The sequence below is a fragment of the Salmo salar genome, chromosome 05, assembly GCF_965601325.2.
Source record: "Salmo salar chromosome 05, fSalSal1, whole genome shotgun sequence".
Classification (NCBI taxonomy): Eukaryota; Metazoa; Chordata; class Actinopteri; order Salmoniformes; family Salmonidae; genus Salmo; species Salmo salar.
This window is the reverse complement of record NC_138295.1, coordinates 39,881,058-39,909,012: the sequence shown is the minus strand read 5'-3', so window position 1 is coordinate 39,909,012 and position 27,955 is coordinate 39,881,058. Positions and strand designations below refer to the sequence as shown.

The 27,955-nt window shown below is 42.0% G+C and overlaps 1 protein-coding gene across 1 annotated transcript; it reads right to left on the bottom strand.

Annotated features, from left to right (window-relative positions):
• Positions 1-207: 207 nt before the first annotated feature.
• LOC106604840 (pre-mRNA-splicing factor RBM22) lies at positions 208-27,835 on the bottom strand. The gene is made up of 11 exons (XM_014199892.3): positions 27,714-27,835; positions 22,143-22,196; positions 22,019-22,048; positions 15,709-15,841; positions 4,835-4,935; positions 4,554-4,726; positions 4,140-4,340; positions 3,821-3,985; positions 3,545-3,633; positions 3,324-3,452; positions 208-784 (listed from the first exon to the last, which is right to left on the bottom strand). The coding sequence occupies exons 1-11, from the start codon at positions 27,765-27,767 to the stop codon at positions 648-650; spliced, it is 1,266 nt and encodes a 421-aa protein (XP_014055367.1). The 5' UTR covers positions 27,768-27,835; the 3' UTR covers positions 208-647.
• Positions 27,836-27,955: the final 120 nt, after the last annotated feature.

Here is a 27,955-nt window from a genome sequence, read left to right as displayed (position 1 = left end):
CACTCTTCTTTCCGTCTCTTTTTTAATCAAAACGCCCTCTTCCTTAGCCCAACTCCCCCATTTCCCTCACCACTTGCCTCCCTTCTCTGCCACTCCCATCCCTACATAACCTTTCCTTTGGCTCCCTTCCCTCTCTCCTACCATCACACTTTCCTCCCTCTGACTTCTCCTCTGTTCATAAAGGATTGATATTGATTGCGTTAAATGTAAATGATAGAGAACTTGTTTTAATGGCAGAAGTGGACAACAAAACATTACAATAATAAACTGAATCATTTTGTGGAAAATAAACATTGTATCAAAAATCAAATCCATAATATGAATGAAAATCAACAGGTCTAAAAATTGTCCTTTCAAGAGGCTGCTCTGCAGGATGCTTTGTACATTTCAACAATTCCTCCATTCTGATGTTGTAAGTCTCAATACACTGATCCATGATATTTTCTAACACCCTGGTGAACCTCAAAGTAAGATGACATTGCCACTGGATGCTGATCTAAGGTCAGTTTTGCATTTCACCCCCTAATTACGATGGTGAGGATTTGGGGAGGGTAAGCTGATCCTAGAACTGTGCCTAAGAGAAACTTCTGCCCAGGGCAATTATCTCAACCAGAGATGTTTGGCATAGCGAAGTATCGCCATGGCAACTAGTCGCCATGGCGGGCAGCATGGGCACCCATGCGCTGGGGGTCCTGGGACGGGTAGTGGATGTGTCCTGGGGGTCTCATGCCCATGGGAGGAGGGGGACCCATCGAACCCATGTGGAACATAGGAGCGCCAAAACCTGAAGGTAAAAAAACACAACATAAATAATGAACGAGGCACACATTAGGTGTGACATTGTCTGAGCGCTAGCTCAGCGACATACTAAACTAAGCAAAAAAAGAAAAATGTCCTCTCACTCTCAACTACGTTTATATTCAGCAAATTTAACTGGTGTAAATATTTGGATGTCTTTCCTGTAACGCACAGCGTTGAGATTGCCTGCAATGACAAACTCAGTCCGATGATGCTGTGACACACCGCCCCAGACATTGACGGACACTCCACCTCAATCCCACTCCAGAGTACAGGCCTCGGTGTAACGCTCATTCCTTCGACGATAAACGCAAATCCGACCATCATCCCCGGTGAGACAAAACTGCGACTCGTCAAAGAGCACTTTTTGCCAGTCCTGTCTGGCCCAGCGATGGTGGGTTTGTGCCCATAGGTGACGTTGTTGCCGGTGATGTCTGGTGAGGACCTGCCTTACAACAGGCCTACAAGCCCTCAGTCCAGCCTCTCTCAGCCTATTGCGGACAGTCTGAGCACTGATGGAGGGATTGTGCGTTCCTGGTGTAACTCAGGCAGTTGTTGTTGCCATCCTGTACCTGTCCACCAGGTGTGATGTTCAGATGTACCGATCCTGTGCAGGTGTTGTTACACGTGGTCTGCCACTGCGAAGACGATCAGCTGTCTGTCCTGTAGCACCGTCTTAGGCGTCTCACAGTACGGACATTGCAATTTATTGCCCTGGCCACATCTGCAGTCCTCATGCCTCCTTGCAGCATGCCTAAGGCACGTTCATGCAGATGCGCAGGGACCATGGGCATCTTTCTTTTGGTGTTGTTCAGAGTCAGTAGAAAGGCCTCTTTAGTGTCCTAAGTTTTCATAACTGTGACCTTAATTGCCTACCGTCTGTAAGCTGTTAGTGTCTTAACCTGTTAGGGCTAGGGGGCAGTATTGACACAGCCGGATAAAAAAAACGTACCCGATTTAATCTGGTTACTACTCCTGCCCAGTAACTAGAATATGCATATAATTATTGGCTTTGGATAGAAAACACCCTAAAGTTTCTAAAACTGTTTGAATGGTGTCTGTGAGTATAACAGAACTCAAATGGCAGGCCAAAACCTGAAGATTCCATGCAGGAAGTGGCCTGTCTGACAAGGTGTGTTTTATCTTGGCTCTTTTTATTGAAGACTGAGGATCTTTGCAATAACGTGACACTTCCTAAGGCTCCCATAGGCTCTCAGAGCCCGGGAAAAAGCTGAAGGATATCGAGGCAGGCTCTGGCTGAAACACTTTATCGCTTTTGGCAAGTGGCCAAACAGAGTACTATGGGCTTAGGCGCGTGCCCGAGTCGACCGAATGCTTTCTTTTCTTTTGTCTGTTTACCTAAAACGCAGATTCCCGGTCGGAATATTATCGCTTTATGAGAAAAATGGCATAAAAATTTATTTTAAACAGCGGTTGACATGCTTCGAAGTACGGTAATGGAATATTTAGAAATCTTTTGTCACAAATTGCGCTATGCTCGTAACCCTTATTTACCCTTTCGGATAGTGTCTTGAACGCACGAACAAAACGCCGCTGTTTGCATATAACGATGGATTATTTTGGACCAAACCAACATTTGTTATTGAAGTAGAAGTCCTGGGAGTGCATTCTGACGAAGACAGCAAAGGTAATAACATTTTTCTTATAGTAAATCTGACTTTGATGAGTGCTAAACTTGCTGGGTGTCTAAATAGCTAGCCCTGTGATGCCGGGCCATCTACTGAGAATATTGCAAAATGTGCTTTCACCGAAAAGCTATTTTAAAATCGGACATATCGAGTGCATAGAGGAGTTCTGTATCTATAATTCTTAAAATAATTGTTATGCTTTTTGTGAACGTTTATCGTGAGTAATTTAGTAAATTCACCGGCAGTGTTCGGTCGGAATGCTAGTCACATGCTAGTGTAAAAAGCTGGTTTTTGATATAAATATGAACTTGATTGAACAAAACATGCATGTATTGTATAACAATGTCATAGGGTTGTCATCTGATGAAGATCAAAGGTTAGTGCTACATTTAGCTGTGGTTTGGGTTTATGTGACATTATATGCTAGCTTGAAAAATGGGTGTCTGATTATTTCTGGCTGGGTACTCTGCTGACATAATCTAATGTTTTGCTTTCGTTATAAAGCCTTTTTGAAATCGGACAGTGTGGTTAGATTAACGAGAGTCTTATCTTTAAAATCGTGTAAAATAGTCATATGTTTGAAAAATTGAAGTTTTTGCATTTCTAAGGCATTTGAATAACGCGCCACGGGATTACACTGGCTGTTGAGTAGGCGTCCCACCTAGCCCATAGAGGTTAATGACAGTTCCACAGGTGCATGTTCATTGTTTATGGTTCATTGAACAAGCATGGGAAACAGTGTTTAAACCCGTTACAACGAAGATCTGTCAAGTTATTTGGATTTTTACAAATTATCTTTGAAAGACGGGGTCCTGAAAAAGGGACATTTCTTTTTTTGCCAGCATTTTTCCAAGGCGACAAAGGTGTGACTGGTACCTGGAGGTGGTGGGTTGATGCCGGGCGGCGGGGGCAGAGAGATGTTCATGACATTAGGAGATGCACCAGGGTCCAGATTGAAGTAGTTAGTGGAAGCGTCTTCTTCCAGAGCAGGGGGTGGGGGGAGAGCTGTGGGAGAGAGAAGACAGTCAGAACACGAACACAGATAGGCTCAGGCTCACACAGTCTTTCAAAGCCTCCCAGACATCAAACAGACTTACCTCCAGGCAGTCCTGGCACAGGGTCTAATCTGGTTCCCATCTCACTGACCCCATCCTGGAAGGCCTCCTTCCCTCTGGCTGCCTGAGACCTGGACAGTCACAACACATTAGGGTACACAGTGAGTAGGGTGCACAGTTGCATGGAGACCAAATATAAAGCCTCCCAAATATGTTTGCCCTGCCCTTTCTACAAGGTTGTCACCATCTGGCTAGAAAGGAAGGACTTACAATACATTCTCCTCCTTTCCTCACAACTGGTAAGCTTTGACCTCTTACCTGCCCCACTTGACGGTGAGCCTGCGTCCGTTGATGATGAGCTTGTTGAAGGACTTCTCTGCAGCAAGCTCAGCTGCCTGCCGTGTGGCAAACTGGATGAAGGCACACTGCTGCCTCTGGACAATGGTGGTGGTCCGGATCTCCCCAAACTGATAGAAATGATTCCTGTAGAAACAGACAGACAACGATTGAGGGCACAAGTTCCCAACTGCGTCACAGATCATTCAAACTGACTAAAATAATTAGCAATCCTGGTATGATATTTTGGAAAAGCAAAAAAAACTGTTCAAATCAACTGACACTATAATCAGAACCCTACCTCAGCTCTGCGTCTGAGATGGTATCTCCCATCCCCCCTACATAGAGTGTGGTGATGGTCTTGTCCTCAGGCGTGTCCAGTCTAGGCATGGTGGAAGCCCGTTTCAGCAGCTTGTCAGCCACAGGGTCATTGATACCATAGTAACGGTCCTTAATGTTCTGGTCTGCCAGGGGATCGTCTGGGTCTGTGGGCTTCTCGTGCCTGATGGTGCGGAGAGAGTGTGCATGAGAAGGAATAGAGTTCTCCCCAGTCAATGTAGGTTGATTTCTTGCTCAACAGCACCACCAAGTGAAATGTCAATACAAATCACACAGACAGGAGGAGCTGTATCTATATAGTCATTGGACTGTACACACACGACCCAACTGTAGCCCTTATAAAGAGATAGCTCTATCTTTTAGATTGCGCTCTCACCTATAAGGACACTCCTCTCCTCTCTTGCACTCTCCCTTCACCCAGAAGGAGCAGATGTGGGGTCTGTTCCTCTTGTAGTAGGGTGTAGTACGGGCCAGCTTCAGCAGCATCTCACTGGAGCTGGGGGCCTTACCCAGCAGACCCACTGGCCGTGTCCCATCCGAGTTCCCTATCTGAGGACAAAGGGAGTCAGGGAGATAGAGGGGTTAACAGGGGTAAAACACTGGAAGTTGAATTTGTGAACACAGAAATACCAGGGATGCAGCTCTCTCCACATATACCTCTCTCTCAGCGTTCTGTGTGTAGTACTCCTTGTTCACGTCTGACTTTGGCACGTCATCCTTGATGTCCAGCCCGGTGTCTCTGACCTGGATTGGCAAACCTGTCGATCACAGACGTGTAAATGTCTTGGATTCGGTACTGAACTGGAACTTTTATAAGGGGTTTCAACCTGGGTACTTTTTATGGGTTCGGTTCTGTTCTGATTTGGCACGCTTTGGTTTTCCATTTCAAAATGTAACCGATGTAGGTTTGAACATTGTTACTGAACGCTGCTGTAGCAATGTTAGACAAATTTAAAGACTTACTATGCAGAAATGGCTCCGCCATTACCTGGTTGCTAAAATTCTAATAGTTCGCCTAATTTCAGTTTGTGTGACAAAACCAAAAAGTATATTGTAGAGAATCATTGTACCATCTAAACCGCTGTGAAACAGTATCTATCACAATCAAAAACATTGTATTTTCAGCTGTTTGAAGCTGGTGTACAAAACCGAAACTTAAAAACGGGAAACACAGAAATAGCACACATAAAACAAAACGACCATTTCTTAGACTTGCTTTCAATGAGAATGACAGCTCTATAACTCACACTTCGATGTGAACATTGTCAGGTCGCCCAAAACAGTACATATTGCAGCATTAAGAGAACGTTCGTGCACATTCTCAAACTCATTCATGCACAAAACTGGTTTCCTGATGCGATTTCCTCATCAAAAGAATGTTAATAATATTTACAGAAGAATTGTTTTGGCTTACATTAATCCAGCCTTTTTTACACTATGGGCGAAGGTGCAATACCCTGCTCCTCGGTATGCTTTAGGTTTAACCAAAACTCAATTACATGTGGCTTTAGTAAAGTCAAGGTCCCCATGACTTGAACAGGTGGTAAGCAGTGTTTTCCATTAGCGCTGGCAGTCGGCTAATCAGCGGGCTATATTTTCCACTTTCTATGGGCTTACAGTGAGGGAAAAAAGTATTTGATCCCCTGCTGATTTTGTACGTTTTCCCACGGACAAAGAAATTATCAGTCTATCATTTTAATGGTAGGTTTATTTGAACAGTGAGAGACAGAAAAACAAAACAATCCAGGAAACATGTAAAAAATGTTATAAATTGATTTGCATTTTAATGAGGGAAATAAGTATTTGACACCCTCTCAATCAGAAAGATTTCTGGCTCCCAGGTGTCTTTTATACAGGTAACGAGCTGAGATTAGGGGCACACTCTTAAAGGGAGTGCTCCTAATCTCAGTTTGTTACCTGTATAAAAGACACCTGTCCACAGAAGCAATCAATCAGATTCCAAACTCTCCACCATGGCCAAGACCAAAGAGCTCTCCAAGGATATCAGGGACAAGATTGTAGACCTACACAAGGCTGGAATGGGCTACAAGACCATCGCCAAGCAGCTCGGTGAGAAGGTGACAACAGTTGGTGTGATTATTCGCAAATGGAAGAAGCACAAAGGAACTGTCAATCACCCTCGGCCTGGGGCTCCATGCAAGATCTCACCTCGTGGAGCTGCAATTATCATGAGAACAGTGAGGAATCAGCCCAGAACTACACGGGAGGATCTTGTCAATGATCTCAAGGCAGCTGGGACCATAGTCACCAAGAAAACAATTGGTAACACATTACGCCGTGAAGGACTGAAATCCTGCAGCGCCCGCAAGGTCACCCTGCTCAAGAAAGCACATATACATGCCCGTCTGAAGTTTGCCAATGAACATCTGAATGATTCAGAGGACAACTGGGTGAGTGTTGTGGTCAGACGAGACCAAAATGGAGCTCTTTGGCATCAACTCAACTCGCCGTGTTTTAGGAGGAGGACTGCTGCCTATGACCCCAAGAACACCATCCCCACCGTCAAACATGGAGGTGGAAACATTATGCTTTGGGGGTGTTTTTCTGCTAAGGGGACAGGACAACTTCACCGCATCAAAGGGACGATGGACGGGGCCATGTATCGTCAAATCTAGGGTGAGAACCTCCTTCCCTCAGCCAGGGCATTGAAAATGGGTCGTGGTTGGATATTCCAGCATGACAATGACCCAAAACACACGGCCAAGGCAACAAAGGAGTGGCTCAAGAAGAAGCACATTAAAGTCCTGGAGTGGCCTAGCCAGTCTCCAGACCTTAATCCCATAGAAAATCTGTGGAGGGAGCTGAAGGTTCAAGTTGCCAAACGTCAGCCTCGAAACCTTAATGACTTGGAGAAGATCTGCAAAGAGGAGTGGGACAAAATCCCTCCTGAGAACCTGGTGGCCAACTACAAGAAACTTCTGACCTCTGTGATTGCCAACAAGGGTTTTGCCACCAAGTACTAAGTCATGTTTTGCAGAGGGGGTCAAATACTTATTTCCCTCATTAAAATGCTAATCGTTTTATAATTTTTTTGACATGCGTTTTTCTGGAATTTGTTGTTATTCCATCTCTCACTGTTCAAATAAACCTACCATTAAAATTATAGACTGATCATTTCTTTGTCAGTGGGCAAACGTACAAAATCAGCAGGGGATCAAATTATTTTTTCCCTCTATATTTTGGACCTAAGCTTGTCACCGGCCTTCCCAAACACAACCACATTTTTTGGGTTTGCATACAGATTTTGCAGATGTTTCTAGCACCAACAGTGCAGTAATAACTAACAATAGAAAAAAATATACATCCAAATTAGAGGTATTCCGAGAGTATTCCGGCCCCTTCTCTTTTTCTACATTTTGTTACGTTACAGCTTTATTCTAAAACGGATTAAAAATAAATTTGAAAAAACATAAGTATTCAGACCCTTTGCTATCAGACTCAAAATTGAGCTCAGGTGCATCCTGTTTCCATTGATCATCCTTGAGATGTTTCTATAAGTTGGAGTCCACCTGTGGTGAATTCAAATGACTGGAGATGATTTGGAAAGGCACGCCTGTCTATATAAGGACCCGTAGTTGATAGTAGAGGTCGACCGATTAATCGGCAGGGCCAATTTCAAGTTCATAACAATCGGTAATCCTTATTTTTGGGCGACGATTATGGCCTATTACATTGCAATCCACGAGGAAACTGCATGGCAGGCTGACCACCTGTTACGCGAGGGCAGCAAGAAGCCAAGGTAAGTTGCTAGCTCACATTAAACTTCTTGTTAAAAAAACAACAAAAAAAACAAAACAAATCTAAACATAATCACTCGTTAACCTAGTAATATCATCAACCATGTGTAGTTAACTAGCTTGTCCTGTGTTGCATATAATCAATGCGGTGCCTGTAATTTATCGTCGAATCACAGCCGACTTCAACTTCGCCAAACGGGTGATGATTTAACAAAAGCGCATTCGTGAAAAAAGCACTATCGCTGCACAAATGTACATAACCATAAACATCAATGTCTTTCTTAAAATGAATACACAGAAGTGTGTGTGTTTATACCTGCATATTTAGTTACAAGAAATTCATGTTCGCAGGCAATATTAACTAGGGAAATTGGGTCACTTCTCTTGCATTCAGTGCAAGCAGAGTCCAGGTATATGCAACAGTTTGGGCCGCTTGGCTCATTGCTAACTGTGAACTATTTTTCCAGAATTTTACATAATTATGACATAACATTGAAGGTTGTGCAATGTAAGAGCAATATTTAGACTTAGGGTTGCCACCCGTTCGATAAAATACATAACGGTTCCGTATTTCACTGAAAGAATAAACGTTTTGTTTTCGAAATTATAGTTTCCAGATTTGACCATATTAATGACCAAAGGCTCGTATTTCTGTGATTATTATATTATAATTAAGTCTCTGATTTGATAGAGCAGTCTGACTGAGCGGTTGGTGGTAGGCAGCAGCAGGCTCGTAAGCACTCATTCAAACTTTACTGTGTTTGCAGCAGCTCTTAGCAATGTTTGATGCACAGCGCTGTTTATGACTTCAAGCCCATCAACTCCTGAGAATAGGCTGACAATACTGAAGTGTCTATTTGAACATCCAATAGTCAAAGGTATATGAAATACAAAATGGTAGAGAAATAGTTGACGTGTCATAATTCCTATAATAACTACAACCTAAAACTTATTAACTGGGAATATTGAACCAACAGCTTTCATATGTTCTGAGCAAGGAACTTAAACGTTAGCTTTTTTACATGGCACATATTGCACTTTTCTCCAACACTTTTTGCATTATTTAAACATAATTGAGCATGTTTTATTATTTCAGACTTAATAGATTTTATTTGTGTATTATATTAAGTTAAAATAAAGTGTTCATTGTTCATTCAGTATTGTAGTAATTGTCATTATTACAAATATTTTGATAAAAAAAAAAAAAAAAATGGTCTAATTAAATCGGTATCGACTTTTTGGTCCTCCAATAGTCAGATGAAAATCATAAAATCGGTCGACCTCTAGTTGACAGTACATGTCAGAGCAAAAACCAAGCAATGAGGTCAAAGGAATTGTCCGTAAAGCTCAGAGACAGAATTGTGCACAGATCTGGGGAAGGGTACCAAAAAAATTGTACAGCATTGAAGGTCCCCAAGAACACAGTGGCCTCCATCATTCTAAATCGGAAGATTGGAACCACCAAGACTTTTCCAAGAGTTGGCCGCACAGCCAAACTGAGCAATTGGGGGAGAAGGGCCTTGGTGAGGGAGGTGACCAAGAACCCGATGGTCACCATGACAGAGCTCCAGAGTTCCTCTGTGGAGATGGGAGAACCTCCCAGAAGGACATCTCTGCAGCACTCCACCAATCAGGCTTTTATGGTAGTGGCCAGACGGAAGCCACTCCTCAGTAAAAGGCACATGACAAAAGGCACCTAGGGAAACAAGATTCTGGGGGCAAAGGTTCACCTTCCAACAGAACAACGACCCTAAGCACACAGCCAAGACAACACAGGAGTGGCTTTGGGACAGGTCTCTGAATTTCCTTGAGTGGCCCAGCTAGAGCCCAGACTTGAACCCTATCGACCATCTCCGGAGAGACCTGAAAATAGCTTTGCAGCGATGCTCCCCATCCAACCAGCAGAAACAAATGGGAGAAACTCCCCAAATACATGTGCCAAGCTTGACGCGTCATACCGAAGAAGTCTCATGGCTGTAAACGCTGCCAAAGGTGCTTCAACAAAGTACTGAGTAAAGGGTCTGAATACTTATGCAAATATGATTTCAGTTTTTTATTTTTAATAAAGCTGCAAATATTTCAAAAAATCTGTTTTTGTGTGTGTGGATTGATGAGGTGGAAAACAACTGATCAATTTCAGAATAAGGCTGTAACATAACAAAATCTGGAAAAAGCCAAGGGTTCTGAATACTTTCCAAATACACTATGTATATGATGGTGTGTATAATAGACATTATGGACAGTATATGAACAGAAAAGGTGTGTATGGCAGTAGTTATATAAGATGAGTCTTAACTAGAATATAGTATATACATATGGTGTGTAAAACGGTATGTAAATATTACTTAAGTGACCAGTGTTTAATTATTATGTACATAGGGCATCAGTCATTAAGGTGAAGGGTTGAGTACCAGGTGGAAGCTGGCTAGTAACAGACTAAAGTTCAGGGCAAGGTACTGGGCGAAACAATTCGCCTTTGGGACAACGACTCCCATTGTCAGGACAGAGACATATACAGATCTCTGGCTGCAGTCAAATTTCTTTACACGGACGAGGGAGAGAGCATGATGCTCGTGAAATTGCACGTCCCATGTTATGTACACAGAGTGTACGAAACATTAAGAACACCTTCCTAATATTGGAGTTACACACACCCCCCACTTTTCACCCTCAGAACAGCATCAATTTGTCAGGCATGTACTCTACAAGGTGTCAAAAGCGTTCTACAGGGATGCTGGCCCATGTTGATGCCAATGCTTCCCACAGTTGTGTTATGTTGGCTGGAAGTCCTTTGGGTGGTGGACCATTCTTGATACACACAAGAAAAATAGTTCAGTGTGAAAAATCCAGCAGCGTTGCAGTTCTTGACACAAACCGGTACACCTGGCACTTACTACCATACCCTGTTCAAATGCACTTAAATATTTTGTCTGGCCCAGTCACCCTCTCCATGTCTCAAGGCTTAAAAATCCTTCTTTAAACTTGTCTCCTCTCCATCTACGCTGATTGAAGTGGATTCAACAAGTGACATCAATAAGGGATCATAGCTTTCACCTAGACTCACCTGGTCAGTCTATGCCATGGAAAGAGCAGGTGTTCGTAATGTTTCACAGTGTAAGTGGTAACGATGAGTTGAAATCCACAACTTAGGCTGACAGTTAATATTATTTTGAGTGTTTCACATAGCCAGCCACGTGGAGTCATGGGGCATAGAAGGCTATTTACTGTGCGTTGATTGATTACTTATATCTCCCTCTCTAACTTTATGCAACAGCTGTCAGAGCAGCTTACTGATCACTGTACATAGCAACTCTAAATAGCACACCCAACTACCTCATCCCCATATAGTTTTTTTTGCCCTTTTGCACCCCAGTATCTCTACTTGCACATCATCATCTGCACATCTATCATTCCAGTGTTGATGCTAAATTGTAATTATTTTGCCTTTATGGCCTATTTATTGCCTTACCTCCCTAATCTAACTACATTTGCACACACTGTACATAGATTTTTCTATTGTGTTATTGACTGTACGTTTGTCTATCCCATGTGTAACTCTGTTGTTGTTTTTGCCGCACTGCTTTGCTTTATCTTGGCCAGGTCGCAATTGTAAATGAGAACTTGTTCTCAACTGGCCTACCTGGTTAAATAAAGGTAACATAAAATAAAAAACTGAACGGTGAGTGTTGACCAGTTTAAAAACAGGTGTTGAACTGACTGAATAAAATCAACCTCCTATATCCCTTTGCCATTCATAAATCATGCAACGTGGTTATATGTCCATGGTATCGCATCGGGACAAGTAAACCAAAGGATTTCCTAGGTTTCCTTTCCTAGGGTGTCGGGGCTTGCCAGGCAGTGACACAAAAGTGAGTGACTAGTCAGTCAGTGTACCTTACCGAATCGGTGAGAGCCATTCATTTGGCTCTTTAATTTGCATAGGCTACTGGTAGGCCTAGGCTTTTTGGTGATTATCTGCAGATAACATTTGATGAAGAATCATCACTGCAGGAACAATGGGTAGTGGAGCGCCTCATTCTGGTCCAAATATGAAAATTAGGGAATCACCTTTCCGAAGAGACAACGAGAATGCCCATCTGTGTGTGTGGTGCGCACATCTGCCACTTTGTGTAGGCGTTAGCGATGATGCTAATGAAAACAGTCTTCTGTTAGAAGAAAAAGCTTTCCCAAAAACCTTCTCAATTAAACATTAACTACAAAGTAGCCTATGCTTACATGGCAGAATGATATGATTATATTCATCAATCCAGTGGGTATATATACACGTTTTGCAAACGCTACCATCACGTGCGCTACAAAAACACTGCTAAAACACCTAGGTGCCCACTTGAATTAAAAGGGTAACTACACCCAAATCAAAAATTCTCCGGTTTTTCCCAGACCTCAAAAGTGGTCTCCTGATTTGGTTTAAGCATTGTTGTAGACTTATACAAAATTAGGTGTTCTATATATTTAAAACATTTTATTTTGAGATCTAAAAAACAAAACCATTAATTTATTTTTCAAGATAATGTGCAGACCACATTTTAAATAAGACTAGGCAAGTCAGTTAAGAACAAATTCTTATTTTCAATGATGGCCTAGGAACAGTGGGTTAACAGATTTGTACCTTGTCAGCTCGGGGATTTGAACTTGCAACCTTTCGGTTACTAGTCCAACGCTCTAACCACAGGCTACGCTGCCGCCCCTAGACAATATCCAAAACGAAGTAACAATAGCCTACACCAGGGATCATCAACTAGATTCAGTTGTGTGCCAATTTTTCTTGAGCGGATGGTCAGGGGGGGCCACATAATAAAAATATATGGAAATATATTATTTTAGACTGCAAATTGACTGCAAGAAGCCTGAAACAGATAATATTTGACAAAAACAGAATAATTTCAAACCTTAATTACTTCTGGGAACACTGTACTGCGTAGGGCGCAGTCTTTCGGATGGGACTTTAAAAACGGGTGTGCTGAATCTTTGTGGTCATTCAAAATCCCATGGCACTTATTGTATGAGTAGTGGTGTTCACTCCGGTGTCATGGCTAAATTCCAAACCTGGCCACATTCCATCATGGCCACCTAATCATCACCCTCATTCCTAATTGGCATATATCACTCCACACCTCTCCACCCGATAGCTGATATGTGGTGAGAGTTCTGGGGCAAAAGTGGTCACCATGTGTCACTGAGTTGGGTGCTAGACATTGATGGTGGATGAGGTGAATTTTCCCTCAACTATGTAAGGTGCTTTGATTACCTCCGTTGGTAGAGAAGTGCTATATAAATCCAATCAATTATTAGTTTACAATCATCTCTATTATGCATGGGAATACTTGGGAACAGATTTCCGAAACTAAATTCACTTAGAGCTGATTTCCTGTTCCTGTTGTTTTAGTTTTTAATGTCCCCCCCCCCAAAATATATACAGCTCTGGAAAAAATTAAGAGACCACTGCAAAATTATCACTTTCTCTGGTTTTACTATTTATAGGTATGTGTTTGGGTAAAATTAAATTGTTTGTTTTATTCTATAAACTACTGACAACATTTCTCCCAAATTCCCAAGTTATCATTTAGAGCATTTATTTGCAGAAAATGGCAACTGGTCAAAATAACAAAAAAGATGCAGTGTTGTCAGACCTCAAATAATGCAAATAAAAGAAGTTCATATTCATTTTTAAACTACACAACACTGTTTTAACTTAGGAAGAGTTCAGAAATCAATATTTGGTGGAATAACCCTGATTTTCAATCACAGTTTTCATGAGTCTTGGCATGCCCTCCACCAGTCTTTCACATTGATGTTGGGTGAATTTATGCCACTCCTAGTGCAAATATTCAAGCAGCTCGGCATTGTTTGATGGCATGTGACCATCCATCTTCCTCTTGATCACATTCCAGAGGTTTTCAATGGGGTTCTGGTCTGGAGATTGGGTTGGCTATGACAGGGTCTTTATTTTGACCAGTTGTCATTTTCTGCAAATAAATGCTTTATATAACAATATTTGTATTTGGAATTTGGGAGAAATGTTGTCAGTAGTTTATAGAATAAAACCAAAATGTTAATTTACCGCAAAATATACCTATAAATTGTAAAACCAGAGAAACGGATAATATTGCAGTGGTCTCAATTTTTTTCCAGAGCTCTATGTATGTGTGTATATGTACATACACTGCTCAAAAAAACAAAGGGAACACTAAAATATCACATCCTAGATCTGAATGAATGAAATAATCTTATTATTAAATACTTTTTTCTTTACATAGTTGAATGTGCTGACAACAAAATCACACAGAAATAAATCAATGGAAATCCAATTTATCAACCCATGGAGGTCTGGATTTGGAGTCACACTCAAAATTAAAGTGGAAAACCACACTACAGGCTGATTCAACTTTGATGTAATGTCCTTAAAACAAGTCAAAATGAGGCTCAGTAGTGTGTGTGGCCTCCACGTGCCTGTATGACCTCCCTACAATGTCTGGGCATGCTCCTGATGAGGTGGCGGATGGTCTCCTGAGGGATCTCCTCCCAGACCTGGACTAAAGCATACGCCAACTCCTGGACAGTCTGTGGTGCAACGTGGCGTTGGTGGATGGAGCGAGACATGATGTCCCAGATGTGCTCAATTGGATTCAGGTCTGGGGAACGGGCGGGCCAGTCCATAGCATCAATGCCTTCCTCTTGCAGGAACTGCTGACACACTCCAGCCACATGAGGTCTAGCATTGTCTTGCATTAGGAGGAACCCAGGGCCAACCGCACCAGCATATGGTCTCACAAGGGGTCTGAGGATCTCATCTCGGTACCTAATGGCAGTCAGGCTACCTCTGGCGAGCACATGGAGAGCTGTGCGGCCCCCCAAAAAAATGCCACCCCACACCATGACTGACCCACCTCCAAACCGGTCATGCTGGAGGATGTTGCAGGCAGCAGAACGTTCTCCACGGCGTCTCCAGACTCTGTCACGTCTGTCACATGTGCTCAGTGTGAACCTGCTTTCATCTGTGAAGAGCACAGGGCGCCAGTGGCGAATTTGCCAATCTTGGTGTTCTCTGGCAAATGCCAAACGTCCTGCACGGTGTTGGGCTGTAAGCACAACCCCCACCTGTGGACGTCGGGCCCTCATACCACCCTCATGGAGTCTGTTTCTGACCGTTTGAGCAGACACATGCACATTTGTGGCCTGCTGGAGGTCATTTTGCAGGGCTCTGGCAGTGCTCCTCCTGCTCCTCCTTGCACAAAGGCGGAGGTAGCGGTCCTGCTGCTGGGTTGTTGCCCTCCTACGGCCTCCTCCACGTCTCCTGCTGTACTGGCCTGTCTCCTGGTAGCGCCTCCATGCTCTGGACACTACGCTGACAGACACAGCAAACCTTCTTGCCACAGCTGCACTACCTGAGCCACTTGTGTGGGTTGTAGACTCGGTCTCATGCTACCACTAGAGTGAAAGCACCGCCAGCATTCAAAAGTGAACCCTGCCCTACACTAATTCATACATTGTCAGTAATTTAAAGAGTAAAAAGTAGTCTTCCACCACAACACACTTTTCCAATCCTGGGAGGTAAACTCAATAAAGTATTCAATAATGTTGCTGTCCATTTCAGATGGAATCAAGGCATCACAATGTACCAGAGGCCACTAAAATAGAGGTCCTTTGGCAAAGAATTTCAAACCCAGGGGGCCCAGCTGGCTACTCTACGTACTTGTGGAAAACACTGAGTAAGGTGGTACAGGTAAGGAATCTCTGAATTATATGACGTACCGTACTCCAGGTCAAGCAGACAGGTCTGACAGACGTTCTTCATCTTGCTGCAGGTCTGACACACCTCTGTTTTCTTGAAGCGCATCCTTGTTCCTGGACACCAGCGGAACACAGTGAAAGGACGAGCACAGATCTGAGGGGAGGAGAAGTGGAGAGCACAGAGTTCAGTGTTTCTGCTGCTGTCATTTAGCTGTGGTGCTACGCTTCTTACAACTGCAAACAGCTAGTTTGTATTTTCTTAGCAAGTTGGGCCTAAATCTTGTTAGCCGCTAGGGTTGCACATTTTTGGGGAATATTCAGAGGTGGAAGCTTTCCGTGGGAATGAATGGGAATATATGGAAATTAGCGGAAATATATGCAAATTACTATTAATACCATTTAAAATGTAGATATTGGCATTGGATATACACTGCTCAAAAAAATAAAGGGAACACTTAAACAACACAATGTAACTCCAAGTCAATCACACTTCTGTGAAATCAAACTGTCCACTTAGGAAGCAACACTGATTGACAATACATTTCACATGCTGTTGTGCAAATGGAATAGACAACAGGTGGAAATTATAGGCAATTAGCAAGACACCCCCAATAAAGGAGTGGTTCTGCAGGTGGGGACCACAGACCACTTCTCAGTTCCTATGCTTCCTGGCTGATGTTTTGGTCACTTTTGAATGCTGGCGGTGCTTTCACTCTAGTGGTAGCATGAGACGGAGTCTACAACCCACACAAGTGGCTCAGGTAGTGCAGCTCATCCAGGATGGCACATCAATGCGAGCTGTGGCAAGAAGGTTTGCTGTGTCTGTCAGCGTAGTGTCCAGAGCATGGAGGCGCTACCAGGAGACAGGGCAGTACATCAGGAGACGTGGAGTCCGTAGGAGGGCAACAACCCAGCAGCAGGACTGCTACCTCCGCCTTTGTGCAAGGAGGAGCAGGAGAAGCACTGCCAGAGCCCTGCAAAATGACCTCCAGCAGGCCACAAATGTGCATGTGTCTGCTCAAACGGTCAGAAACAGACTCCATGAGGGTGGTATGAGGGCCCGACGTCCACAGGTGGGGGTTGTGCTTACAGCCCAACACCGTGCAGGACGTTTGGCATTTGCCAGAGATCACCAAGATTGGCAAATTCGCCACTGGCGCCCTGTGCTCTTCACAGATGAAAGCAGGTTCACACTGAGCACGTGACAAGAGTCTGGAGACGCCGTGGAGAACGTTCTGCTGCCTGCAACATCCTCCAGCATGACCGGTTTGGCGGTGGGTCAGTCATGGTGTGGGGTGGCATTTCTTTGGGGGGCCGCACAGCCCTCCATGTGCTCGCCAGAGGTAGCCTGACTGCCATTAGGTACCGAGATGAGATCCTCAGACCCCTTGTGAGACCATATGCTGGTGCGGTTGGCCCTGGGTTCCTCCTAATGCAAGACAATGCTAGACCTCATGTGGCTGGAGTGTGTCAGCAGTTCCTGCAAGAGGAAGGCATTGATGCTATGGACTGGCCCGCCCGTTCCCCAGACCTGAATCCAATTGAGCACATCTGGGACATCATGTCTCGCTCCATCCACCAACGCCACGTTGCACCAGACTGTCCAGGAGTTGGCGGATGCTTTAGTCCAGGTCTGGGAGGAGATCCCTTTAGGAGATCATCCGCCACCTCATCAGGAGCATGCCCAGGCGTTGTAGGGAGGTCATACAGGCACGTGGAGGCCACACACACTACTGAGCCTCATTTTGACTTGTTTTAAGGACATTACATCAAAGTTAGATCAGCAAGTAGTGTGGTTTCCCACTTTAATTTTGAGTGTGACTCCAAATCCAGACCTCCATGGGTTGATAAATTGGATTTCCATTTATTATTTGTGTGTGATTGTTGTCAGCACATTCAACTATGTAAAGAAAAAAAGTATTTAATACGATTATTTCATTCATTCAGATCTAGGATGTGTTGTTTAAGTGTTCCCTTTATTTTTTTGAGCAGTATATTTACCATATCATATGGAGACAGAAACATAAACCTTTAACCTTATGAGTAGACATAATTGCAAATGATTAAATCCTTCCAATAAAAAATAACTACGAATTGAACTTTTATTAAATGAGTTGACTCTTCACATGGGATGATTTCACTGAACAACAAAAGAAAGGGAATATTGAATGATCCTTCACATCTCCCAAAAACATTTTCAACATACAGTTGAAGGTGGAAGTTTACATACACTTAGGTTGGAGTCATTAAAACTCGTTTTTCAACCACTATAAATTTATTGTGAACAAACTATAGTTTTGGCAAGTCAGTTAGGACAACTTTGTGCATGACAAGTACTTTTTCCAACAATTGTTTACAGACAGATTATATCACTTATAATTCACTGTATCACAATGCCAGTGGGTCAGAAGTTTACATTCACTAAGTTGACTGTGCCTTTGAACAGCTTGGGAAATTCCAGAAAATTATGTTATGGCTTTAGAAGCTTCTGATAGGCTACTTGACATCATGTGAGTCAATTGGAGGTGTACATGTGGATGCATTTCAAGGCCTACCTTCAAACTCAGTGCCTCTTTGCTTGACATCAAAATCCAAAGAAATCAAACAAGACCTCAGAAAAAAAATTGTAGACCTCCACAAGTCTGGTTCATCCTTGGGAGCCATTTCCAAACGTCTGAAGGTACCACGTTCATCTGTACAAACAATAGTACGCAAGTATAAACACCATGGGACCACGCAGCCATCATACCGCTCAGGAAGGAGATGCATTCTGTCTCCTAGAGATGAACATACTTTGGTGTGAAAAGTGCAAATCAATCCCAGAATAACAGCAAAGTACCATGTGAAGATGCTGGAGGAAAAACAGGTACAAAAGTATCTATAGCCACAGTAAAACGAGTCCTATATCAACATAACCTGAAAGGCCACTCAGCAAGGAAGAAGCCACTGCTCCAAAACTGCCATAAAAAAGCCAGACCACAGTTTGCAACTGCACATGGGGACAAAGATTGTACTTTTTGGAGAAATGTCCTCTGGTCTGATGAAACAAAAATAGAACTGTTGGGCCATAATGACCATCATTATGTTTGGAGGAAAAAGGGGAGGCTTGCAAGCCGAAGAACACCATACCAACCGTGAAGCACGGGGGTGGCAGCATCGTGTTGTGGGGGTGCTTTGCTGCAGGAGGGAGTGGTGCACTTAAAACAGATGGCATCATGAGGACGGAAAATTATGTTAACATATTGAAGCAACATCTCAAGACATCAGTCAGGAAGTTAAAGCTTGGTCACAAATGGGTCTTCCAAATGGACAATGACCCCAAGCATACTTCCAAAGTTGTGGCAAAATGGCTTAAGGACAAAGTCAAGGTATTGGAGTGACCATCACAAAGCCCTGACCTCAATCCCATAGAAAATGTGTGGGCAGAACTGAGAAAGCGTGTGCGAGCAAGGAGGCCTACAAACCTGACTCAGTTACACCAGCTCTGTCAGGAGGAATGGGCCAACATTCACCCAACTTCTTGTGGGAAGTTTGTGGAAGGCTACCCGAAACGTTTGACCCAAGTGAAACAATTTAAAGGCAATGCTACCAAATACTAATTGAGTGTATGTAAACTTCTGACCGACTGGGAATGTGATTTAAGAAATTAAAGCTGAAATAAATAATTCTCTCTACTAGTATTCTGACATTTCACATTCTTACAATAAAGTGGTGATCCTAACTGACCTAAGACAGGGAATTTTTTTATTGGATTAAATGTCAGGAATTGTGAAACATTTAGTAAATGTATTTGGCTAAGGTGTATGTAAACTTCTGACTTCAACTGTACATCTCTAAAATGAGAGTCTATAAACTTTAGCTTTGGTTGTCTTCCCCAGGCTTCCATGTCTTCTCCCTGGACCTCCTCAATGTCCACCTTTTGAACATCAGACTGAGGCCTCCTCTTCACTGTCCAACCTTGTTGAGGATGGCTCATTGCCAGGCCACCAATTTTTCAACCCTTGTATTGGTCAGCCTGTTGCGTGCTTTGGTGTGTGTGTTCCCAAACAAGGACTAGTTGCGCTCTGAGGCAGCTGATATTAGTGGGATTTGGAGGATGATGGCGGAAACAGGGGAAAGAGCCTCAGATCCACAAAGTCCCTTCCACCAGGTGGCTGATGATAGGTTGGCACGACTGCCATATTGTACCTCCATCCCAAAACCCTTGCTTAGAGGTTTACTTCACCAGACGGCCAAGAACCTTGCCCTCATCCAGACACCATAGGCCTTGTTGATCTCTGCACCAGACAGGATGCTCTTGCCAGCATACTTAGAGGTCCAACATGTACGCTGCGGCGTGTATGGGCTTCAGACAGAAGTCTTCAAGCTTGTTGATGCATTTCAGAACTGCAGTTTCCTCTGCTTGGAGCAACAGTGAAGTAGGCAGGGCAGTACAGATTTCTTCTCTTACATCTGCAAGCAGAGTCTGAACATCAGACAGGATGGCATGGTCTCCCTCAATCCATGCAATGGCTACTGCTATAGGTTTCAGGAGTTTCAGGCAGCTTACCACTCTCTCCCAAAATACATCATCCAGGAGGATCCTCTTAATGGGGCTGTTCATATCGGCAGACTGTGATATGGCCATTTCTTGGAGAAACTCCTTCCCCTCCAGGAGACTGTCAAACATGACAACACCACCCCAAAGGGTGTTGCTGGGCAGCTTCAATGTGGTGCTCTTATTCTTCTTACTTTGCTTGGTGAGGTAGATTGCCGCTATAACTTGATGACCCTTCACATACCTAACCATTTCCTTGGATCACTTACAGAGTGTATCCATTGTTTTCAGTGCCATGATGTCCTTGAGGAGCAGATTCAATGCATGAGCAGCACAGCCAATGGGTGTGATGTGAGGGTAGGACTCCTCCACTTTAGACCAAGCAGCCTTCATGTTAGCAGCATTGTCTGTCACCAGTGCAAATACCTTCTGTGGTCCAACATATGATTTGGCACAGTATTTGCAAATGTACACAGCTTTTCCTTCTACATTAGCTGCAGTGAAATGTCTCCACACATCAGAGAGTTAGCGCCTGTGGCATTTTCCTGTAAAGATTAGAGAAAAAATAAAATACAATTCCATGTACAGATATAGTTAAGCAGTTAGATTAAAACAACTCCTTTGTAAGATAAATGTTTAAAAATGATACACTCCTCAGTTAGCAGGCTCAAGCAAGCTGAAATCCACACGGTAGCAAAAACTAACTAGCAGAAATTGTTAACAGTTAGAAATGATTTAAACACACTTTACTGTAGGCTACTATTTACTAGTTGACAAAAAATTGTCATGAAATATATTCACCCCACCCAGTATTGTAATTAAAACTTACCAGAAAGCATGTAGTCATTGGCTCAGACAGTGTAGTAGTGTGGGCTCAACAGCATCTCATTGTGCAAGAGCTTGAGAATCAGCTGTTCATGTGATGGAAGACTGCACTGTACATGTGATGGAAGAATGCACTGTACATGTGATGGAAGAATGCACTGTGCATGCAGAGGGTTGCAATTCCATTTAATTGGGGACAGTTTAACCAAAATATGCCACAAGACCTAGAATTGCCATGTGTATCCCACAAAAAAGTTTCACTGTTATAAGCTAACTTTTTTGATGAATTTAAGCAAAATTTCCAAAATTCCCAGGCTTAACTTCCCATGGAAAATTTCCTGACCCTTCGCAACCTTATTAGCTGCTAATGCTAATCGCTAGCTAATAATTGTACTGAGAGCAAATGTAATTAACTATACAGTCTGATAATACCTGCGATGGTTTATACCTAAATCAGTATGTTTGTGCATCCGTATCTTCTAAATCAAAGAGGAATACACAAAGCATGAATACGTTAGCTATATGAAGTAAGAGAAAACATTCAACGTAGCCAAAAGATTATAGGGTCCCCTAGTAAACGCAACACTGGTTCCTACCCTGTCACAGTAACTCCTCCCTGACATTTTCATTCGTTGTCAGGCCAAACACTGTATTCGAAGTGCCCACTATTATATTGTAACTATAGAATTAGAATCATCATTCTATTTCCATGATTCCAACAGTTCGATTGAGACGCATCCAATGCAATTTTGTTTTATTAAACTGACAGATTTTTATGGGTATTTTTTATTATTATGCTAATTAGATTTCCTCTAGCTGTAGAGAGACTCTAGGGGGTTAAACATGGCCATTGAACATAGTGGCAGGGCCCCATGCAATATTTCCAGATATGCAGAACACTTTATTCACTGAATACTGCGCTTCCTATTTTGCATAAGAGGAGTAAACTGGAATAATGAGTTATATTACCTTGCATTCTTTCCCATACTTCTCTTTGCTCTGTTAAAGAAAACATGAGTATAAAATTGAGGATTCTGCAGCAAAAGTTTACATTTCAAATAAGTGCAAATACAAACTGGAAAGAAAAACTCACCATTCGGATATATGGATTTTCCCCCAAACATGTCTGACACAGAATTGGGAAATCCTGGAAGAAAATACAAAAAGGTTAATTAAAACATAAGTGCATCCAACACAGAGCAATCCCGGTCTATTGTAACAACCCTTCGTGGTTTCTCTGGTCACAAGCTACACATTCTCACATTTCTTGCTTGACCCAGTGTGTACTCTGGCCATATGCTACAAGTGCTGGACCCAGTAGCACCTACTTTACCATCTGTTGGAAGATGTGGTTTCAGTCAAACTTCTAACCTTTCAGGTCTTCAATATCAACCACCTCATCAGAAAGCCTAAATATAAGCCTATCCTGAGAGCACAAACTTCCTGTGTGAAGGTTTGGGTTGCAGGGTTCACACCCAAGAGAGAGAGTAAGGTGAGTGTTTGTTTACTTTTTTAAATGTATTTATTTCACCTTTATTTAACCAGGTAGGCAAGTTGAGAACAAGTTCTCATTTACAATTGCGACCTGGCCAAGATAAAGCAAAGCAGTTCGACACATACAACAACACAGAGCTACACATGGAGTAAAACAAACATACAGTCAATAATACAGTAGAAAAATAAGTCTATATACAATGTGAGCAAATGAGGTGAGATGAGGTACAGGGAAAAAAGGCCATGGTGGAAAAGTAAATACAATATAGCAAGTAAAACACTGTAATGGTAGATTTGTAGTGGAAGAAAGTGCAAAGTAGAAATAGAAATAACAGGGTGCAAAATAAATAAACAATTAAATACAGTAGGGGAAGGGGTAGTTGTTTGGGCTAAATTATAGATGGGCTATGTACAGGTGCAGTGATCTGTGAGCTGCTGACAGTTTACAAGTGTGTTTTGAGTTAGAATCAAAATACTAACGTAATAGGCTAATATTTCTGGAGGCTCTACAATGACAAGAGATAACATACAAAATTAAGTCTGATGTATGCAGGCCAGACCTATTAGGCCTATATGGGAACTGGAGGCATATAGAGAGAAGTTGGCAAAAGAGAGGATTGTCCTCTAAAGTCAACCCGGAATACCATCTGTGCAACCTGACAGTACTTCTCATGGCTGGTTGATGTGTCAGGTCGCTTTCGCGTAACCGGTTGTAACTGAACCCCTAAAAGATAGGGCTCAACATCCTTACAATTCATACACTGCCAGTTCACATGAGCCTGTCCTATTCTATGTGATGGTTATTGAGGGACCCCTTTTCCTCTGACTGTCCAAGTCGTGTGTACATATTAGTCAATATAACTATATCTCCCCTGTCTCTAAGCTGATGTGCCCAATGGGACAAACAAGCACAGCTGAATTTATAAAGAATTGACGTGTGGCAGCCTAGGGAAACCCTTCAGTGTCAAATTGTGGTGATTTTTTATATAGTTCTGAAAATTACAAAATGTCCAAAATTCAGATATTTTTAAATCACTGAGATATCTTTAACAGAGGCCATGCTGAGCTTTTAAATATGACTTCAGCCAAAAAGTACAAACTGAGAAAACATTCAAATATTGCACGACATTGGTTTTCATATTTCACTTAAAAAGCACCAAAACTCAGCTTGACTGTTTCAAAAGAGATTGTCACTAAATTTATAATTTTTTTAAAACTGCATTTGCTGGTATTGTTTGCATTAAATAATCATTACTATAACTAATTATTCTACTTTACAATAATAGACAAATATTTGAATTGAAGCCAAATATGTAAATTAGAGGTCGACCGATTATGATTTTTCAATGCCGGTACCGATTATCGGAGGACCCCAAAAAAAACCGCTGCCGATTAAATCGGCCGATTTTTTTGTATTTATTTGTAATAATAACAATTACAACAATACTGAATGAACACTTTATGTATTATATTATGTTAAAATAATACATAAATAAAGTCAATTTAGCCTCAAATAATGAAACATTTTCAATTTGGTTTAAATAATGCAAAAACAAAGTGTTGGAGAAGAAAGTAAAAGTGCAATATGTGCCATGAAAGAAAGCTAAGGTTTAAGTGCCTTGCTCAGAACATGGGAACATATGAAAGCTGGTGGTTCCTTTTAACATGAGTCTTCAATATTCCCAGGTAAGAAGTTTTAGGTTGTAGTTATTATAGGACTATTTCTCTCTATACGATTTGTATTTCATATACCTTTGACTTTTAGATGTTCTTATAGGCACTTTAGTATTGCCAGTGTAACAGTATAGCTTCCGTCCCTCTCCTCGCTCCTACCTGGGCTCGAACCAGGAGCACATCGACAACAGCCACCCTCGAAGCAGCGTTACCCATGGAGTAGTTGTTCCCCTTGCTCTACAAGTCTCAGAGCGAGTGACGTTTGAAACGCTATTAGCGCGCACCCGCTAACTAGCTAGCCATTTCACATCGGTTACACCTGCCTAATCTTGGGAGTTGACAGGCTTGAAATCATAAACAGCGCAATGCATTGCGAAGAGCTGCTTGCAAAACGCACGAAAGTGCTGTTTGAATGAATGCTTACGAGCCTGCTGGTGCCTACCACCGCTCAGTCAGACTGCTCTATCAAATCATAGACTTAATTATAATATAATAAACACACAGAAATACGAGCCTTAGGTCATTAATATGGTCGAATCTGGAAACTATCATCGCGTTTTTTCTTTCAGTGAAATACGGAACCGTTCCGTATTTTATCTAATGGGTGGCATCCCTAAGTCTAAATATTCCTGTTACATTGCACAACCTTCAATGTTATGTCATAATTACGTAAAATTCTGGCAAATTAGTTCGCAACGAGCCAGGCAATGAACGCAAGAGCAGTGACACAATTTCATGTTAGCAGGCAATATTAACTAAATATGCAGGTTTAAAAATATATACTTGTGTATTGATTTTAAAGAAAGGCATTGATGTTTATGGTTAGGTACATTGGTGCAATGACAGTGCTTTTTTCACAAATGCGCTTGTTAAATCATCACCCGTTTGTCGAAGTAGGCTGTGATTCGATGACAAATTAACAGGCACCGCATCGATTATATGCAACGCAGGACACGTTAGATAAACTAGTAATATCAACCATGTGTAGTTAACTGGTGATTATGTTAAGATTGATAGTTTTTTATAAGATAAGTTTAATGCTAGCTAGCAACTTACCTTGGCTTGTTGCTGCCCTCGCGTAACAGGTAGTCAGCCTGCCATGCAGGCTCCTCGTGGAGTGCAGGTGGTTAGAGCGTTGGACTAGTAACCAGAAGGTTGCAAAAACGAATCCCCCCTGAACAAGGCAGTTAACCCCCGTTCCTAGGCCGTCATTGAAAATAAAAATGTGTTCTTAATCTGACTTGCCTAGTTAAATAAAAGGTGTAAAAATTAAAAAATATATATTTTTAAATTTAAAATAAATAAAATTTAAAAAATTACCAATGAATTAAAAAAAAGTACATTTTTTTAAAGAAAATCAGCGGCCAAAAATACCGATTACCGATTGTTATGAAAACCTTTTTTTTTTTATTAAAAAAAATAATTCGGCCCAAATTAATCTGCCATTCTGATTAATCGTTCAACCTCTGATGTAAATGTTATATTTCAGTTATTATATTTTTTTTTATACATTTGCACACACAAAAACTTTTTTCTTTCTCATTATGGGGTTTTGTATGTAGAATGAGGAAAGAAACTTCAATCCATTTTACATTTACATTACATTTAAGTCATTTAGCAGAATAAGAATAATGCATTTTAGAATAAGGTTGTAACGTAACAAAATGTGGAAAAAGTCAAGGAGTCTGAATACTTCCCAAAAACATTATCCACCAGCTTCTTTGGCATTATCACTTAACCCCCCCCCAGAGGTTTGTGATACATGGTCAATATACTACGGTTAAGGGCTGTGTCCAGGCACTCTGTGTTGCGCATAAGAACATCCCTTAGCCGTGGTATATTAGCCAGATACTACATCCCCCCCCCCCCTCGGACCTTATTGCTTAAATATACCACAGCTTTCAGACAATAAGCAGTCAGGGCTTAAAACACCCAGTTTAGAGTGGCTTGTATTTATGGATGCCATGTGAAGTCAGGATTCCCAAAAAATTAATAAAAACCATTTATCCTGCATAAATGTCATACTTTCAACCTCTTGCGAATTGTATCTCACAGGAGAAAGCATCCGAGAGAGCAAAACAGCACCCCTCTGTCTTTCTACGTGTAGGCCATTTATCTGACGCTGTCTGGTCCAAACGAGTAGGACATTGCTGTAGGACATTTGGTCCTGGCACACCAAAAAAAAAAGTGTAAAGGGAAGCCAGCTTGGATTTGGCGTCACTCCTTTCAAATCCCATTGAGCGCATGTCATTGACAGAAAAACTGGAATTGTTGCACCTTGTTGTGTTAAATTAGCCATGGATAGAGATAGTGATTTAGACTGTTAGGCAGGTAGCCTAGGACAACAAAAAATAAATGTAGTGTATGTCAGAGTGATAGACCGTTTTGTCAACATGAGGATGGCGGCATTGGCGTTTCTCTACAAGTAGGGTGAGTGAACATGCGTTCTGAACCATGGACAGCCACATCATATTTAGCTTACTTTGTTTGGACTAAATTGTTTTTGCTATATTTTAGTTGTCACTGTATTAGACTAAGCAGAGCTGATTTGATTATGTTCAAATATTGAAGGTGAAATGGTGCTGGAATAGTGGAGGCAGCGGCAGTTCTTTGCGACTTGCTGTAACTCTGTGGTTCTAAATCAAATCCAATGTTATCGTCACATGCACTGAAAACAACAGGTGTAGACCTTACAGTGAAATGCTTACATTACAAGCCCTTAACCAACAATGCATTTAAGAAAAAAAAATAAGTGTTAAGTATTTACTCAAATAAACTGAAGTAAAAAAATAAACAATTAAGGAACAACAATAAAATAACAGTAGAGGGGCTATATAGAGGGGTTACCGTAGAGTCAATGTGCGCGGTCACAGGTTAGTCGAGCTAATATGTACATGATAAAGTGAGATAAAGTGACTATGCATGGATAACAAACAGTCTATGACTAGGGTGGCTGGAGTCTTTGGTAATTTGTAGGGCCTTCCTCTGACGCCGCCTGGTATAGAGGTCCTGGATGGCAAGAAACTTGACCCCAGTGATGTACTGGGTCGTACGCACTGCCCTATGTAGCGGCTTGAGGTCGGAGGCCGAGTAGTTGCCAAATCAATTAGTTGTCTTATCGTCTCGGCCTTTTTTAGTCATATATATAACGGTCGCAAGCATATAAATTAACAGGGGGTGGCTACCCCGGTGGTTTTACCCACGCACCACTACTGCCAGTTTATAATAAATTTAAACAACTAAACCAAATACTATTAATTACCCCTTTCACCTGTGGCAAACGGCTTCTAGTTGGCTAGTTATCTAGCTAACTTCCGACACAGCCATGCTTGCGCTACTAACGTTCGCTAGTTGACGTTAGCCTTTGGTAGAAAATCATGATTCACATACTGAAGTGTTGGCAAAGTGAAATTAATTACGGCCTTAGTTTACGGTTTCATATAGCCTCATTTTCCAGGTTATAATATACACATTGTTTCTACGATGTAATACTTACCGCGTCTTCCCAATTCTGTCTGTTGTATGTGTTAGCTCCTAGGGACGTCGCCATTTTTGCTTGTGGTAGTAAAACACAACCCTACAGCGCATGTACCGCCCCGACAATGAATTCACATCCCATAATGCAACACGGCGCATGCTTCTTTTCATGACATTAACCTCCTATTTTATTTAAATAAAAAAATTATAAATATGAAAAATAAATTCATTAATCATTATGCAACTATATTAATGAATATC